The following is an 18552-nucleotide window of genomic DNA, read 5'->3' on the forward strand; positions in this document are numbered from 1 at the left end:
GGCCCCAAGAGTGGGCCTTCTCCTTGGCTCCTGACGCCCCTGAACTTTCCTCCGTTGATCGTTTCTTTTCTGCTCTCGGACTCATTTATGACGAGACTGACAGGACTGCCTTTGCCGAGAGTCAGCTGGTGACCTTACGTCAGGGTAAGAGACCTGTTGAGGAGTATTGTTCTGACTTTAGGAAGTGGTGCGTAGCTTCTCGGTGGAATGACCCTGCCTTAAGGTGCCAGTTTAGGTTGGGTCTGTCGAACGCCCTGAAATACCTGCTAGTTAGCTATCCCTCTTCTGACTCCCTAGACCAGGTTATGGCTTTAGCGGTACGACTTGACCGACGTCTCAGGGAACGACAGCTTGAACGTTTTTGTGTTTTCCCCTCTGACTCCCTCATAATCCCTCCCGAGGTCCCGTTGCTTCGCTCTTCCACGGAAGACTCGGAGGTACCTATGCAACTCAGGGCCTCCATGTCCCCCCGACAACGTAGAGAGTTCCGCAGGAAGAATGGTCTCTGCTTCTATTGTGGGGATGACAAGCATCCAGTGAACACCTGTCCTAGGCGTAAGAATAAGCAGCCGGAAAACTTCCGCGCCTAAGTGATCATCGGGGAGGTCACTTGGGCGCACAGGTATTTCCCGTAAATATGAAACGTAATAAAATCTTGCTTCCCTTTCAGGTCTCTTTTGGTGGTAGGTCTGCTACCGGCAGTGCCTTCGTGGATTCAGGGTCTTCTGCTAATATCATGTCTGTGGAATTTGCTATGTCTCTAGCTATGCCTTTGATTGATTTGCCTAAACCTGTCCCGGTAGTGGGTATCGACTCCACTCCTCTTGCTAATGGTTATTTTACACAGCATACCCCTGTTTTCGAACTCCTTGTTGGCTCAATGCATTTGGAGCAGTGCTCCGTACTGTTGATGCAGGGATTATCGTCCGATTTGGTTTTAGGCCTTCCCTGGTTGCAGTTGCATAATCCCACGTTTGACTGGAATACTGGGGAGCTTACCAAATGGGGTGATGAATGCTTGACGTCATGTTTTTCTGTTAATTCTATTTCTCCCCCTGAGGAGGTGAACACGCTAGCTGAGTTTGTTCAGGACTTCGCTGATGTTCTCTCTAAGGAGGCCTCCGAAGTGTTACCTCCTCATAGAGAATACGATTGCGCTATCGAATTGGTACCAGGAGCTAAGCTTCCTAAGGGTAGGATATTTAATCTTTCTTGTCCCGAACGTGAAGCCATGAGAGAGTATATCCAGGAATGCCTGGCCAAGGGTTACATTCGCCCCTCTACTTCTCCGGTAGGTGCTGGCTTCTTCTTCGTAGGGAAGAAGGATGGTGGTCTTAGGCCATGCATTGACTACCGTAACTTGAATAAGGTCACTGTAAGGAACCAGTATCCCCTTCCTTTGATTCCTGATCTCTTTAATCAGGTTCAGGGGGCCCAATGGTTCTCTAAGTTTGATCTATGGGGGGCGTATAACCTTATCCGCATCAAAGAGGGGGATGAGTGGAAGACTGCGTTTAACACGCCCGAAGGTCATTTCGAATACCTCGTCATGCCCTTTGGGTTGTGTAATGCTCCTGCGGTCTTCCAGAATTTCATAAATGAGATTTTGAGAGATTACCTGGGGGTATTTCTTGTAGTGTACCTTGATGACATACTGGTGTTTTCCAAGGACTGGTCCTCCCACATTGAGCATGTCAGGAAGGTGCTCCAGGTCCTTCGGGAAAACAAACTGTTTGCGAAAACCGAAAAATGTGTGTTTGGGGTACAGGTGATACCATTTTTGGGTCAAATCCTCACTCCTCATGAATTCCGCATGGACCCCGCCAAGGTCCAGGCTGTGGCGGAATGGGTCCAACCTGCCTCCCTGAAGGCGTTACAGTGTTTTTTGGGGTTCGCTAATTATTACAGGAGATTTATTGCTAACTTCTCGGTCATCGCTAAGCCTCTTACGGACCTCACTCGCAAAGGTGCTGATCTCCTCCACTGGCCTCCGGAGGCTGTCCAGGCTTTTGAGGTCCTTAAGAAGTGATTTATCTCGGCCCCGGTGCTGGTTCAGCACAACCAAATAAAGCCATTTATCGTGGAAGTTGACGCATCCGAGGTGGGAGTGGGGGCTGTCTTGTCCCACGGTACCAGGTCCCTCACCCATCTCCGTCCCTGTGCCTACTTCTCCAGGAAGTTTTCGCCCACTGAGAGTAACTATGATATTTGCAACCGCGAACTCTTAGCCATTAAATGGGCATTTGAAGAGTGGCGCCACTTCCTGGAGGGGGCTAGGCACCAGGTAACGGTCCTTACCGACCACAAGAATCTGGTTTTCCTAGAATCTGCCCGGAGGCTAAACCCGAGACAAGCTCGATGGGCGCTATTTTTTACCAGATTCAACTTTTTGGTTACCTATAGGGCTGGGTCTAAAAATATTAAGGCCGATGCACTGTCGCGTAGCTTCATGGCCAGCCCTCCTTCGGAGGAAGATCCTGCTTGTATTTTGCCTCCTGGTATAATCATTTCTTCTATTGATTCTGATTTAGTCACTGAAATTGCGGCTGATCAAGGTTCAGCTCCCAGGAACCTTCCTGAGGACAAGCTGTTTGTTTCCCTGCAATACCGGCTAAGGGTACTTAGGGAAAATCATGACTCCGCACTATCTGGTCATCCCGGCATCCTGGGTACCAAACACCTCATTGCCAGAAACTATTGGTGGCCTGGGTTGCCTAAAGACGTTAAGGCCTACGTCGCCGCTTGTGAGGTTTGTGCTAGGTCCAAGACTCCCAGGTCCCGACCAGCGGGCTTACTACGTTCTTTGCCAATTCCCCAGAGACCTTGGACCCATATCTCCATGGATTTTATCACCGATTTGCCTCCATCTCAAGGCAAGTCGGTGGTGTGGGTGGTAGTAGACCGCTTCAGTAAGATGTGCCACTTTGTGCCCCTCAAGAAACTACCCAACGCCAAGACGTTAGCTACCTTGTTTGTCAAACACATCCTGCGTCTCCATGGGGTCCCTGTCAATATTGTTTCGGACAGAGGGGTACAATTTGTTTCATTGTTTTGGAGAGCCTTCTGTAAAAATTTGGAGATTGACCTGTCCTTCTCCTCTGCCTTCCATCCTGAAACTAATGGCCAAACTGAGAGGACTAATCAGTCTCTAGAACAATATTTAAGGTGTTTTATCTCTGACTGTCAATATTATTGGGTCTCATTCATTCCCCTCGCCGAATTTTCCTTTAATAACCGGGTCAGTAACTCGTCAGGGGTCTCCCCCTTTTTCTGTAATTTTGAGTTTAATCCACGGTTCTCCTCCGTTTCACCTGGTAGTTCCAACAATCCCGAGGTAGAGGTCGTTCATCGGGAACTGTGCACAGTCTGGGCCCAGGTTCAGAAGAACCTAGAGGCGTCCCAGAGCGTACAAAAAACTCAGGCTGATAGAAGACGTTCTGCTAACCCCTTGTTTATGGTCGGGGATCTGGTGTGGTTATCGTCTAGGAACTTGCGCCTTAAGGTCCCGTCCAAGAAGTTTGCTCCCCAGTTTATTGGGCCGTATAAGGTCATTGAAGTCCTCAATCCTGTCTCCTTCCGACTGGAGTTGCCCCCATCTTTTCGAATACACGACGTGTTTCATGCCTCCCTCCTTAAACACTGCTCCCCATCCTTGGCTCCCTCGAGGAAACCTCCTGTTCCCGTTCTCACCCTTGAGGGGGTGGAATTTGAGGTGGCCAAGATTGTGGACAGCAAGATGGTCCAAGGCTCCCTCCAGTACCTGGTCCATTGGAGAGGATACGGGCCTGAGGAGAGGACTTGGGTACCCGCCCGGGATGTTCACGCTGGGGTATTGGTCAGGAAGTTCCACCTTCGTTTCCCCAGTAAACCAGGTCCACTTAGAAAGGGTCCGGTAGCCCCTCATAAAAGGGGGGTACTGTAAAGGATCTGCCAGGCACAACTTCTGTATATACGCCCATATGTAATCAGTCTGCACCTGAGACTATGTCTTTGAGACTGACTCCATCTTCCACCACTCAGGATGGCAGGCTTAGGAGTGGGAGAACCTATCGCAGCCTGGCCAGACGGAGCTAGCTCCTGCCCTCTGTCTATTTATACCTGCCTTTCCTGTTCCTCCTTTGCTTGTGATTCTTCTCGTGTGGTTTCCTGGCCCAGCTACAGCTTCTAACTATTTGATCCTGCTCCATACTGACCCTGGCTTACTGACTACTCTCCTGCTCTGCGTTTGGTACCTCGTGCACTCCTGGTTTGACTCGGCTCGTTCACCACTCTTGTTGCTCACGGTGTTGCCGTGAGCAACTGCCCCTTTGCTTTGTGTTCCCTTGTCTGTTTGTCTCGTGCATTTACTGAGCGTAGGGACCGCCGCCCAGTTGTACCCCGTCGCCTAGGGCGGGTCGTTGCAAGTAGGCAGGGACAGAGTGGCGGGTAGATTAGGGCTCACTTGTCCGTTTCCCTACCCCCATCATTACAGTAATTTTGCTTTTGGAGTGCAGATTTTGCTGGATTGGTTTCTGTTCGCTATGTCGCATTTGCAAAGCTCCTGTGGGACAAAAACAGTGGAAACCCCCTAGACGTGACCCCATTTTGGAAACTACACTCCTCAAGGTATTCACCTAAGGGTGTAGTGAATTTTAACCCCGCAGGTGTTTTGCAGAAAGTAGTGTGCACTCGATGTTGATTTTTTTCCATAGATATGCCAATATGTGGTGCCCAGCTTCTGCCACCATAACAAGACAGCTCTCTAATTATTATGCTGTGTTTCCCGGTTTTTGAAACGCCCTACATGTGGCCCTAATTTTTTGCCTGGACATTCGACCAGGCTCAGGAGTGAAAGAGTACCATGCAAAATTGAGGCGTAATTTGGCGATTTTCAAAGTATTGGTTCACAATTGCAGAGGTTCTGATGTGAAAAAATAAAAGAAACCCCTGAGAAGGTACCCCATTTTGGAAACTACACCCCTCAAGGCATTTATTAAGGGGTGTTGTGAGCATTTTCCATAAATGATTGCGCTACGGTGGGTGCAAAGTAAAAAAAATTATCTTTTCCTAGATATGCCATTTCAGTGGCAAATATGTCGTGCCCAGCTTGTGCCACTGGAGATACACACCCCAAAAATAGTTAAAAGGGTTCTCCCGGGTATGGCGTTGCCATATATGTGGAAGTAAACTGCTCTTTGGGCACGCTGTAGCGTTCAGGAGGGAGTGCCATTTGGCTTTTGGAACGTGGATTTGCTTGGTAGTAGTTTTGTCTCGAGTTTTACGGCTGTTTTAGTTTATAATGTGAGGGCATATGTAAACTGGAGTACATCAGGGGCATAGTCAGGTGGTATAATAATGGGTTTGACAACTTGGGGGACATCTTAGCTGACAGGATCGCCATCTCCAGGGTGAGATGGTTGGCACACATAGAAAGTTCTATCCAACTCATTGAATAAGGGTTTAAACCAGCCGCAGCTAGCTTTATTGTCTTCAACACAGCAAGCAGTGTTACAACAAAACCATACAAAATAATCCCTAGGCCGTCCAGCCTCTAACTAACGCATTCAGTGTCCCTCACTAAGAGATACTGAGACTTGTGCCCAGTACCTCAAAACATACACAGCTTTACCATACATGGTGGTGACTCTCACAGGCTAGCATGCCTGTCTTCCCCAGACTGAGAGCCCTGTGTGAATAGTACACACCTCATTTACAGAGCCGTCTCAGGTGAAACTTAACTAGGCTCATCAGACAGCCCAAGACCCGGACTGTCTGTATGGAGTGGAAGCCGCCCTTCTCCTTCACACTCCGGCAAACCAGGCCCTATTCCGGGTTTTACACCCAAGCACCAACAGAAAAAAACCCTCTCTGCTGTACATGCTCCCTGGTTGCTTAAAACCTGACAGTTTTTGCACTGTCCAGTAGCTATACTGCTACATGGGGTAAAATAATCCATAGATGTGTGTTACGCTGTGAAGCAATCGTTTCTGCACAGGGCAGTGTCGCACTGATAAATGTCCTTACTTATCCCCCTTTTGGTACACACTCTGCACCTTTGCAGTTTGGGGAATTTTGCTGGGATGTGTTCCACTGGTATGATATGGACACCCTCGCTTCCAGCAGATATGTTTGGGTCCTACCCTTCCTGGTTCCCTAATTTTAGGGCCTTGATAAATTGCCTTTTTAAATAGAAGAAATGTTCCCTTCGGGCCTACACAACTGCATATTTTTCTTTCCTGACTTATTGGAGCCTTAACTAATTTATTTTTTCATAGACGTAGTGGCATGAGGGCTGTTTTTTTGTGGGATGCGCCGTGTTATTATTGGTACCATTTTGGGGTACATGCGACTTTTTGATCACTTTTTACCCTATTTTTTGGGAGGCAAGGTGTACAAAAACCAGCAATTCTGGCAGTTTTTTAACGTTTTTTTTTTTTTACGCCTTTCACCATGCATTATAAATTACATGTTAACTTTATTCTGTGGGTCAGTACAATTCCGGCGATACCAAATTTATAGCACTTTTTTATGTTTTACGACTTTTTGCACAATAAAATTACTTTAAAATTACTGTAAAAAGAATGTATTTTTTCTGTCGCCATGTTGTAAGAACCATAACGTTTTAATTTTTTCATCTACGGAGCTGTATGAGGGCTTGTTTTTTGAGAGATGAGCTATAGTTTGTATAGGTACCATTTTTGGATACATGCGACTTTTTGATGACTTTTAATTCCAATATTTGTAGGGCAAAGTGACCAAAAAAACGAAATTCTGGCATTGTTTTTTACAGGGTTTTTTTAGGCCGTTCACCACGTGGAATAAATAAAATAATATTTTTATAGTTCAGGCCGTTACGGACGCGCCGATACCAAATATGTATGATTTATTTTTATTTTTTTCAATAATAAAAGTACCTGATAAGTGAAAAAGGATTGAGTTTTATTTTATTACTTGAAACTTTTATTACATTTTTTACAACTTTTTTTTTACACTTTTCTTTAGTCCCTTTAGGGGACTTGAAGGTCCAACTGTCAGATTATTTTTCTAATACATTTCACTACCTATGCTGTGCAATGTATTAGATCTGTCAGTCATTCACTGACAGCAAGCCGATTAGGCTTTGCCTCCGGGCGGGGCCTAATCGGCTTCGGTAATGGCAGAGCAGGAGGCCACTGTTAGGCCTCCTGCTGCCAAAGCAGCAGTCGACAGCCCTGCTATAGCATGGCAGGGCTGCTGATCTGCTACCAACCACAAAGATGCAGCGATCGCCTTTGATCGCTGCATCTAAGGGGTTAATGGCAGGAATCGGAGCTAGCTCAGGTTCCTGCCATTACAGGTGGATGTCAGCTGTAACATCCAGCTGACATCCACCGTTGATGATGCCGGCTCAGCTCCTGAACCGGCACCATCTTGCCGCCGGTTACGGAAGCCTTTTAGGCCCCGCCTTCGGTCAGGGCATGACAGTCTTCCATACTAGGCATACCAGGAGGCCAGTGTTAAGCCTCTGGCTGCCTATGCAGCCACCAGCACCCCGGCAAATTAATTGCTGGGGTGCCAATGAGCTACAAACACCTTAAATGCAACGATCGCTTTTGACAACTACATTTAAGGGGTTAATGGCAGGGATCGGAGCAAAGTTCGGTCCTCGCCATTACCCCAGGGTGTCAGCTATAACATGCAGCCGACACCCAAGGATGGTGGCACTGACTCGGCTTCTGAGCCGTTGTCCACAAATTGTCGCATGGATACGGCAGAATGCGGGAAGCACTGGCTTTCCATGACATATCCATACGACAAATATCGGGAAGGGATTAATAAAAATTGGAAATGACTTACAGTAAACTGACGCACTTCTCCGCTTTCTATTAGATCATATTCTTTTTCAGGAGTTATAGCGTAAGCAATTTTCTGAAATACAAAAAAATACACATTTTACTTTACATTATATAATACGTACAAAAAATACTTACATATAGGCACTGTGCAAAAGTCTTAAGTACTGTAGACTTATTTTGTAATTGATTTAGATATATATTTTATTTGTGTAACCAAAATTTTTTTGTTTTCCAAAATTCATTTTGGGTCTATTAAATCGATTCAGCCATCCGATTCGATTTGATGCAAATAATTTTGCTGCGAATGGCAAGTGCCCCGATAGCACTGTACACAAGTCTTAAGCACTGTAGACTTATTTTGTAATTGATTTAGATATATATTTTATTTGTTATAGCAAAATTTTTTTGTTTTCCAAAATTCATTTTGGGTCGATTAAATCGATTCAGCCATCCGATTCGATTTGATGCAAATAATTTTGCTGCGAATGGCAAGTGCCCCGATTCCACTGAAAACTTGTGTCTGACTCTAATGTCTGTAGCGTCCATGGCCGCGGGCCGTCAAGTTTACTCACCTCCCAACGCCCGCAGCCAAGGATTCGTGAGCGCTGATCCCCGTCTCCCTCCTTGGAGACGCCAGCGCTTACTTCCGCTCCATTCGGCTGTGTCCCGTAGGGTGCGCGCACACGTTCGCGCCCGGCCTTAAAGGGCCAGCGCGCGCAAATGGCCTTCCAATCCTTGCCTGAGCATTATTAGTCTATCCCAGTCTGTCTCGCAAATAGTCCCTTAGTGTTTCCCGTTCCAGTTGTTACCCGTGCCCTGTTACCCGTTCCTGTAATCCGTATTGTTCCAGTTCCTGTGCCTACCAGCGTTGGAGTCGTGTCGTCTGCCACGTCCAGTGTCTTCTGCTTCATCGCATACTGCCCGCCACGTCTGGCGCCACCTGCCGCACCAGCCTCCATCCGTGCTGTAGCCACAGCCACCGTCCGGACTATTTCAGGTACCCAAGCATTACTTTCTGCCATTGACTTTCGCATAGACTGTGACCTGGTCAGCTGCCTCCCCGCTACGGCGGAGCGGCCTAGTGGGTCCACATACCCTGTGTCCGTGACAATGTCTTCTAGGACTGTATCTAACACCTTTTATGTTCTTTAAAGGGAATATGTCGGTAGAAATATTTTTAGTTTTTTTTTAGTTAAACACTTAGTTTATACATGATTAGACATTGTTCTAATTTTTTTATTTTTTTTCACGAGTCAGGAAATATTATAAATTAGATTCTAATTTATAACATTTCCCTGTGCTGGTCACTAGAGGGAGCAATTCCCAAAATTGCAGCATTGGCATGTGGTAAAGCAACCACATTGCTTTATGCTTCAAAATTTGAGAAGACACACTCGCTTTAGCGTCCTCAAACAATCCCCCCTCCTTTATCCTGGCTAGTGCCAGGAGAAAGGAGGGGATTGAATGTTCAAACCTCCTACACTGTGTGTCGCCATTTTTTGAGCGAATACACAGTGTAGTAGGCTTACATACAGTGTTAATCACACACGAAAACACGAACATACACAAACATACACATACATAACTTACCTGCTCCTGCCGCCGCCGCTCCCTCCAGTCCGTCCACTCCGTCCGCTCGCTTCTGAACACATGTCCGGAAGCCGCGACCGGAAGTAGTCATCTTACTGTCCGGCCGCGGCTTCCGGTCCACAAGAAAATGGCGCCGGATGTCGCTCGGCCGAAGACCTTCCATTTGGACTGTGTGGGAGCGGCGCATGCGCCGTTCCCACACAGACGGCGTACACCATAGTGAATGCGAACGTCTCCCGTTCGCATTCTCTATGGGGATGTATGTGCCGTATGCCATCTCTGTATGTGTCGTTAATCGACACATACAGAGATGAAAAAAAAATGGCAGCCCCCATAGTGAAGAAAAAGTTAGAGAAAAACACAAACACACAAATAAATAAAAATGTTTTTAATAAAACACTAAAAGCAAATTGATATAAAAAAAAAAATGTTCGCGACACCCTTCCTTTAATACCAAGCCAGCATTAGTAATATCAATGTGACAGTAACATATATATGTGTAGATGGAGAGATTACCACAGTGCTTAGTTATTCTACAACAGGAGGTTATCCAAGCAGCAATTGTGCAGCAGAGATATGTTTTTAAGGTGTGCTTTCCAAGAAGAACAAAGAAATCACCAAAGTTGTGGTATATCAACCGACATAGTTCCTCAAAAGCAGAAACCTTATATGTCTTGTTACGATGTACCGAATCATCCCCTTTTTCTTTCTTAGGGCTCAGCCACACGCACCGCAATTGCTGCATTATTATCCGTCCGGTATTGCGGATGGGAAAAACACACCAGAATACAGTAGCAGCATAATGGATGAGATTTAACAAACCTCATCCACACGCTTCGTAAAAAAATTGAGAGCCGAAATTGATCTACGGTGCATAATTTTTGAACCGCAGCATGTCAATTCCTGCTGCGGACCGTGCAGCAATTCCGTTGTGTGCGGGCAAACCCTACTCTTTTGTACTTCCTGTTATTGTAAAGCCTTAAATAATTAATTTACAAATAAAAAAAAATTGGACAAAGTTGAAGGCAAGCGACGCAGTGATGACAGAAACAGATGGAAGCTGGGCTGCACCTTACTGCTGCCTCTCTAATGGGGCCGCGGCTCCACTTCAACGAGCCGCCACCACCCCCTCCTGCACTATAATTGTATCTGCTTCTATAGGATGCAGATACAATTACATGAATAAGTGCTGAATGGCAGGGCATGTTCCGTGGCCTGATATTCAGTGCCTTTCAATGACGTAAGTGGCGCGATGATGTCATCGTGCCGACTGAGTCGTTGAATGGTGCAGGGCAAGGCACCCACCCAATCACGCCTTTCAACGGCGCAAGCGGTGTGATGATGTCATCATGCCGCATGCGTCGTTGAAAGGCGCTGATTGGCAGACTGATTGAAAGACTTGCCCTGCCTCTCAGCGCCTTTTATAGACGCAAGTGGCGCGATGACTTCATTGCGCCGCTTGCGTTGTTCAGCTCCTGCAGACCCACTCAGACGAGAGCAGGCCTGCATTGCAAGAGGACAGTGCAGGAAGGGGATCAGGTGAGTATGTAAAGTTGTTTTTTTCTCTTATAAGTGTGAGTTGCATTATCTACAGGGGGGGCACAATCTACAGGGCGGGCTATATGTGGGGCGCTAGCTACAGGGCCGGACTATATGTGGGGCACTATCTACAGGGGGGGCTATTTGTGGGGCACTATCTACAGGGGGCTATATGTAGGGCACGATTTACAGGGGGGCTATATGTTGGGCACTATCTACAGGGGGCCTATATGTGGGACACTAACTACAGTGGGGCTATATGTAGGGCACTATCTACAGGGGGTCTAAATTTCAGGCGTTATCTACAGGGGGGCAATATGTGGGGCACTATCTACAGGGGGCTGTATGTGTGGCACTATCTATAGGGGCTACTATCTACAGGGGGATCAATGGGGCCACTATCTACAGGGGTTTTATGTGGGGCACTATCTTCAGGGGCTCTATGAGGAGAACTAGCTACATGGGGCTCTATGGGGGGCAGCATCATCAGGAGGCTCCATAGGGGGCACTATATATATATATATATATATATATATATAAACACTTTTAAACGCAAAGGCTGTTCTGGTTTTTGTTGTTATTGCTATACACAGTACCTAGTCATTATTTTTTAAATCATCTTCGTTTTACTTTTTTCTTTTTACATGTCCCTAAGGCATTTGAACAGTACCATCATATATATATAAGAAATAAATATACACACACAAAATATATAACTTACTTCTCGAAAGGATCCAGGAAGGGTACAAAATTTATATATAGCATAAATAGGTACCATTGCCATGGAGGAAGAAGCAAGCAACCAGCCAATCACATTTGCCCATTCCGGGAATATGTAGTTTCCATATTTTGGAGAACTATAGGTTATAATGCTAACAACGACCACAAACTGGGGAAGAAAGGAAAAAGCACATTCTTATTGTTAAGCGATAAACTGAAATATAGATATTTATAAAAAAAAGACAAATATGCGGGGGACAGATGAAAGAGATAGATAGATAGATAGATAGATAGATAGATAGATAGATAGATAGATAGATAGATAGATAGATAGATAGATAGATAGATAGATAGATAGATAGATAGATAGATAGATAGATAGATAGATAGATCTGCTTGTATTATATGTGAATATCTGCTTGTACATTTTTTATACAAGTAACTAGATGCAGTTGTTACTTGGATGACTAAATAATCATCTAGGTAATGATGTGTTCAGAAAACCATTATGTATTGGAAGAACAAAACAGAGAAATTTCTAAGTATAATTATAAAAATGAGTGTTAATAAAAGATGGCATGATTTTATAAGAACACCTATTCAAAAACCTATTAATAGAGTACAGAAAGTAGGATGTATAAGAAATGAAACACGAGACAGCCTCCTCCGGGTGAGGCAGGCTCTCAACTGTGTGAGGCAGAGCATGATCTGCCCGTAGGGTGCATGTGTGTGCTCTGTCCTCTGCAAGGACCAGTGCATGCACCAGTAAAAGTGTCCCCAGCCTATCCCTGCATACCGTAGACTATTAAAGGAATTCTGCCCTGTATCCCAGTGCCTAAGCAATGTTGTACTAAGCTAGTGATATCCTGTGAAGGTTCCGTATCCTGTGTCAGTGACTATTCAGTATCCTGCATCCTTTGTCCTGTGTCCGTGGCCAGTCTGTATCCTGTGCCTGTGACCAGTCAGTATCTTGTGTCCTGTATCCTGGGCCTGCTTCCAGCAATCCGGCACCAACCTGCTTCCAGTAATCCGGCACAAGCCTGCTTCCAGTAATCCGGCACCAGCCTGCTTCCAGTAATAAGGCACCAGCCTGCTTCAAGTAATCCGGCAACCAGCCTGCTTCCAGTAATCCGGCACCAGCCTGCTTCCAGTAATAAGGCACCAGCCTGCTTCCAGTAATCCGGCACCAGCCTGCTTCCAGTAATAAGGCACCAGCCTGCTTCAAGTAATCCGGCAACCAGCCTGCTTCCAGTAATAAGGCACCAGCCTGCTTCAAGTAATCCGGCACCAGCCTGCTTCCAGTAATAAGGCACCAGCCTGCTTCAAGTAATCCGGCAACCAGCCTGCTTCCAGTAATCCGGCACCAGCCTGCTTCCAGTAATCCGGCACCAGCCTGCTTCCATCATCTGCTATCTGCCTGTTTCCAGCTGCCATCAAGGTATCATCTACCTGTGCCTGCCTAACACCTGACTGGCCAGCAGCTACTCCGTGCTGGTGGAGTAGCCCAGTGGATCCACAATCCCGTTGGATGTGACATGCAGATTACAATTTGCTAACTCAATGATAGTACAAAGTAACACTAAAATTAAAAATAAAATTATAATTTGGCTCAGTAGAAATGGTAACTCATAGTTTAAAAGGAATTTCTTACTAAAGACATACATGGCATATCGCTAGGCTTTGCCATCAATTTACGATTAGTGGGGGCTCCGAATGCTGTGAGAATATAGTGACAATGATGATAAGAATTCTGATCCTAGTGATATATTATCGATGTCTAGTGAGATATCCCTTTTAATAAAATAGAACAAGAGCAGGCAACCTTTTTTGTATGGCGTGCCGATAAAAATAAAAAAATTAAGTAATCAGTGTGCCATGAAAACATAAAAGTCATATAAGACAAACTGTTACCACATATGTGACGTAAACCAACAAATCTGTAATGATGGGGGTAGGGAAACAGACAAGTGAGCCCTAATCTACCCGCCACTCAGTCCCTGCCTACTTGCAACGACCCGCCCTAGGCGACGGGACACAACTGGGCGACGGTCCCTACGCTCAGTAAGTGCACGACAGACAACCAGACAAGGGTACACAGAAGCTAAGGGAAATGGGGCAGTTGCCCACGGCAACACCATGAGCAACAAGAGTGGTGAACGAGCCGAGTCAAACCAGGAGTGTACGAGGTACCAAACGCAGAGCAGGAGAGTAGTCAGTAAGCCAGGGTCAGAATGAAGCAGGGTCAAATAGTTCAGAAGCTGCAGCAGGGCCAGGAAACCAAACGAGAAGAATCACAAGCAAGGAGGAACAGGAAAGACAGGTATAAATAGACAGAGGGCGGGAGCTAGCTCCGTCTGGCCAGGCTGTGATAGGCTCTCCCACTCCTAAGCCTGCCATCCTGAGTGGTGGAAGATGGAGTCAGTCTCAGAGACATAGAAGCAGGTGCAGACTGATTACCTATGGGCGTTGACACAGAAGCTGTGCCTGGCAGATCCTTTACAAAATCACTTAATTAAATTTACATTTCAGTGTAACCCTTGTCCCTGAATTTCTTTGAAAAGATGATCCATCTGTGGTACATACGAGGCTACTGAACACCAATTGGGGGGGTTCTGCACATAGGAGAGACCAGGGCTACTGAACACCAGCTGGGGGGTTCTTCACATAGGAGAAACAGCAGCTACTAAACACCAGCTAAGGGGAACTGCACACAGGAGAGCTGCGGCTATTGAATAACAGCTTGGGGGCGTGGCACACAGGAGAGAGAGCGGCTACTGAACCTCATCTTAGGGGGGTGCACATAGGAGAGAACGCCACTACTGAACACCAGGGCTGGGGGGTGCACATAGGAGAGAGTGCTGCCAATTTTTGCTAACTTTGTCTTTTACAGAGCGGTTACTAAACTCCATTAGCGCCATTGATCACCAGGAGAGAGCAGCGCTTCATTATGCTCTTGACAATGCTGAACACCAGGAGAAAGAGCAGTGCTGCATTGTGTGCTTGCCAAGTGTTCAGCAGCGACAAACACAATGAAGAACTTCTCTCTCTTCTGTCAAGCACATAATGAAGTTCTGCTCTCTCTACCTGTGTTCAGCACCACCATGCACACAACGGCGCTGGACATCGGGAGAGGGAAGTGTGCCAGCAAACTATGCCCCACGTGCCGGGATAGAATACAGTGCTATTCCCTATGATATAATTGGATCATCTGATAAATTCTACCTTACCAAGGCACATAAAGAGAGTTTAGCTTTAGATTTAAAGTGTAGTTAGTGGAGCAATCTGGTAGCATTGACCTCCTTGCAGAAAATGTTTTACATTTTAGAGACGTTGTTCCCATCCTCCAAATACAAACACAACTCATTTTAAGTATATAACTTGCATATTTATTGCAAATGTCACATCATATACAGCAAAAATAGAAGGGCTCCTCCTATCTCAATGTTGACACAATGGCTGTTTCGCGTCACATGTGCTGCTTTATCTAGGTACCCCTACCACCATTCACCAGCATCCCTGAACACTGAACTTTGTTTCACATGAATATGAAGACTGTGGTGCCAATTGTGACTTTTGTTATTGTGTAGACATCTAATTTTAGGTCAATCAGTAGTTCGAAAGACTATTAGCTGACTACAGACTGCTGTAAAATGAAGCCGACAGCACACAGCTGGAGGAAATTCTTCAGCAAGAAGGTCAGTGCAGTCCAATCAGATCACGTGAGTTAATTTAAACTATACAAGACAAGTGAAAATCTAGTGAGAGATGTGGTTTTCATTACAATTGAAAGGATAGAGAGAGAGATACTGTGACTACAGATAGGTATATCTCAAATATTTACCAGGAGAAAACAAGGGCTGACAAACTTCCAGCAAAGTCTCCAGTACAATCCTGGTCTCTTTCCAATCATTTCCTGTATGTCATCACTGAACCGGCTAACTCCTGATGAAAATACATACATAAATGCAATATTATTAATCCATACAAAAACGCTGCAATAAAGTTAAAAGAAGACCAGTGCAACCAGCAAAAATCTAGGTAACAAACATGATATAAAATAAACATATAGAAACTGCTGTTTGCATTTCCATATCACTTTCCTAACAGGTGCTAAAGTGTTAGCAAGAAATTGAGAGGGTAACAGGCTCAATGGTCAAACTGCCTTTTTCTTCTCCAAGTATTTTAGCCTTAAAAACTACAAAGAGCTTAATAAAATCTTTAAAAATGGAATAAAGTAGGTTAAAATTAAAAATGAAAGGCAGGTTACCAAAAAAAGCCAAACAAATCCCCCAAAATTATTTAAGTATATACAGTGAAACCTTTTTGAGACGACTACCCAAAAGTGCATTGAAAGTGTTCTTCTAGGGGGGTGGTCTTCTCAAAGAAGATGGCCAGTATGCATAGTACTGTAAGTGCATCTGCAGACCACATTAGTTTGTCTCCGGATGAAGCTCCATGATACAGCTGTCTAGAGACAGCTTTATCACAGAGCTAAATGCCGCCGAGAAGCAGCAAACAGGTTAACTCTGCAGGGCATTCTGGAACGTCCTTGCTGAGTTAAGTGCGGACTGCCCAAATGTTTATAGTCTATGCACGGTCCAGAACTGGTTAAAGAACTCAGTTCGGTTATTCGTGTACCCCTGTTTATAATATTTAGAGATTTTCTAGTAAATGGTATAGTGCCGAGGGACTGGCGCAAGGCAAATGTGGTGCCAAAACTAAAAAACGTCTCTATGTATTTCCCAAGTAATTTATCGACCAGTAAGCTTACCATCCATTGTGGAAAAAGTGTTTAAGTGGCTCTTAAGGAAGTATATAACAGTGTGACAGAAAATAAGCACGGTTTTACGAAGTTGTGAAACCAATCTGATTTGTTTATTAAGAGGTGAGTAGAAGCCCGGACAGAGGGGCACTGTGGATATAGTGTTTTTAGACTTTGCAAAGGTGTTTGATACTGTGCTTAATAGACTCCTAATTGGTTATAGTAAGGTCTATAGGTTTAGAAAGTATATGTTGCAACTGGATTGAAAATTAGCTGAAGGACCATATCCAGAGAGTTGTGGTCAGTGATTCCCACTCTGAATGGTCCCCGGTTATAAGTGGTGTAACTCAGGGGTTCAGTGCTGGGACCACTATTATTCAACTTATTTATTAATGATATAGAGGATGGGATTAATAGCACTGTTTATATTTTTAAAGATGACACCAAGCTATGTAATATACTTCATTCTAAGGAAGATGTTGATAAATTTCAAGCTGACTTGAACATGTTGAGTGTTTGGGCATCCACTCGGCAAATGAGGTTCACGTTCATGTTCATGTTTATGTTCATGCTAATGTTCAGGTTCATGAGGTTCAAGCCAGGCATGAGAAAGACCCACAATTGGGTCGAAACGTTGCTATTTATTATGGTGAAATAAAAGACACCTTTTTTGATACTTTGGTAACTACGTGTGCTGCAGTCTCTCTACTTTCCAATAGAAATGAATGTCAGTATTTTATCCGCAATTACGGGTCTGTAATTGCGGATAAATACTATGGACGTGTGCATGGGGCCTTACAAGGCAAGGCCACATCTAAAATATGCAGTTCAATTCTGGCCAGTACACAGAAGGTAGAACGAATAATGGGCATGGAGGAAAGATTAAACATGAGGAAAGGTTAAAAAAATTACATTTATATAGTCTTGAAATGAGACGTCTAGGGGGAACATGATTAACTTGCATAAGAATATAAATGGCCCGTACCAAAAATATGATGAAAAGCTGTTACATGTACAGTAGAATCCCCACTCCCTCCGTCTGGAGAAACAAAAGCTCAGTCTCCAGAGGTGACAATCTTTCTTTACATTAAAGGCATTATCCGGGGACCAAAAATTGCTTGAGATTTATATTTTTATGTGAAAAGATCGTGTCGGCGTGTTATGAAGCGCAAGACTGCAAGGGGCTGGCACATTGCCTATTGCTTGAATCCCCGAGCAGAGCATCAGCTGATGCTCTGCTGGGGACTCTAGCACTCCTCCCGACATCACTGTCCATATGTTGACACTGACGTCAGGAGTTTCCTATCGCTTGAGTCCCCGAGTAGAGCATCAGCTGTTGCTCTGCCTGGGCACTCCAGCACTGCTCCCGACGCCACTGTCCATATATGGACAGTCCAAGAGAAGGTGTATGGGCAGCACAGTAGAACAAAAACCTCTAGGGCATAAGGGTGCAAGCCTCCAGGGATCCGACTTGTAAATCCCCAATGGTATACAAATGTAAGGAGAAAGAGGCAGCACTCCAAGGTTCAAAAAATAGAAAGTTTATTCACCCATCAGTGAAAAAGGTGCAACGTTTCAGCTGCTCAATGCAGTCTTTGTCAAGCCTGACAAAGGCTGCATTGAGCAGCTGAAACGTTGCACCTTTTTCACTGATGGGTGAATAAACTTTCTATTTTTTTAACCTTGGAGTGCTGCCTCTTTCTCCTTACATTCGTATATGGACATTGACGTCAGGAGTTCCCTATCGCTGGAGTCCCCGAGCAGAGCATCAGCTGATGCTCTGCTCAGGGACTCCAGTGATAGAAAACCCCTGAAGTCACTGTCCATATATGGACAGTGACGTCTGGAGCAGTGCTGGAGTGCCCAGGAAGTGCATCAGCTGATGCTCTGCTCAGAGACTCCAACGATAGGCAATGTGCCAGCCCCTTGAGGTTGTACGCTTGATAACACCGATACGAGCAACACAGGAAGCAAGGCCTCAGAAACGTGGGGCTGTGTCGTTGCATCATGAATGTTAGGATAACTACAGGACTTCCGGCACCAATTCACCGGGTATAAACTGCACAATTGAATACAGAAATAAAAATGAAAGTACATCAGTAAGTGACTTCTTTCCACATAACAAAA

At 45.2% G+C, this 18552-nt stretch overlaps 1 protein-coding gene across 1 annotated transcript in view; it reads right to left on the reverse strand.

Moving 5' to 3' along the window:
• SLC6A3 (solute carrier family 6 member 3) overlaps positions 1–18552 on the reverse strand; it is a 98502-nt gene that overhangs the window by 12045 nt on the left and 67905 nt on the right. The window contains exons 12-14 of the mRNA XM_075826769.1: positions 15505–15605; positions 11665–11832; positions 7816–7887 (exon numbers count right to left, since the gene is read on the reverse strand). Coding sequence (XP_075682884.1) covers positions 7816–7887; positions 11665–11832; positions 15505–15605 — 341 coding nt within the window. The remainder of the gene's footprint in view (positions 1–7815; positions 7888–11664; positions 11833–15504; positions 15606–18552) is intronic.

Source organism: Rhinoderma darwinii, chromosome 5, assembly GCF_050947455.1.
Source record: "Rhinoderma darwinii isolate aRhiDar2 chromosome 5, aRhiDar2.hap1, whole genome shotgun sequence".
Taxonomy (NCBI): domain Eukaryota; kingdom Metazoa; phylum Chordata; class Amphibia; order Anura; family Rhinodermatidae; genus Rhinoderma; species Rhinoderma darwinii.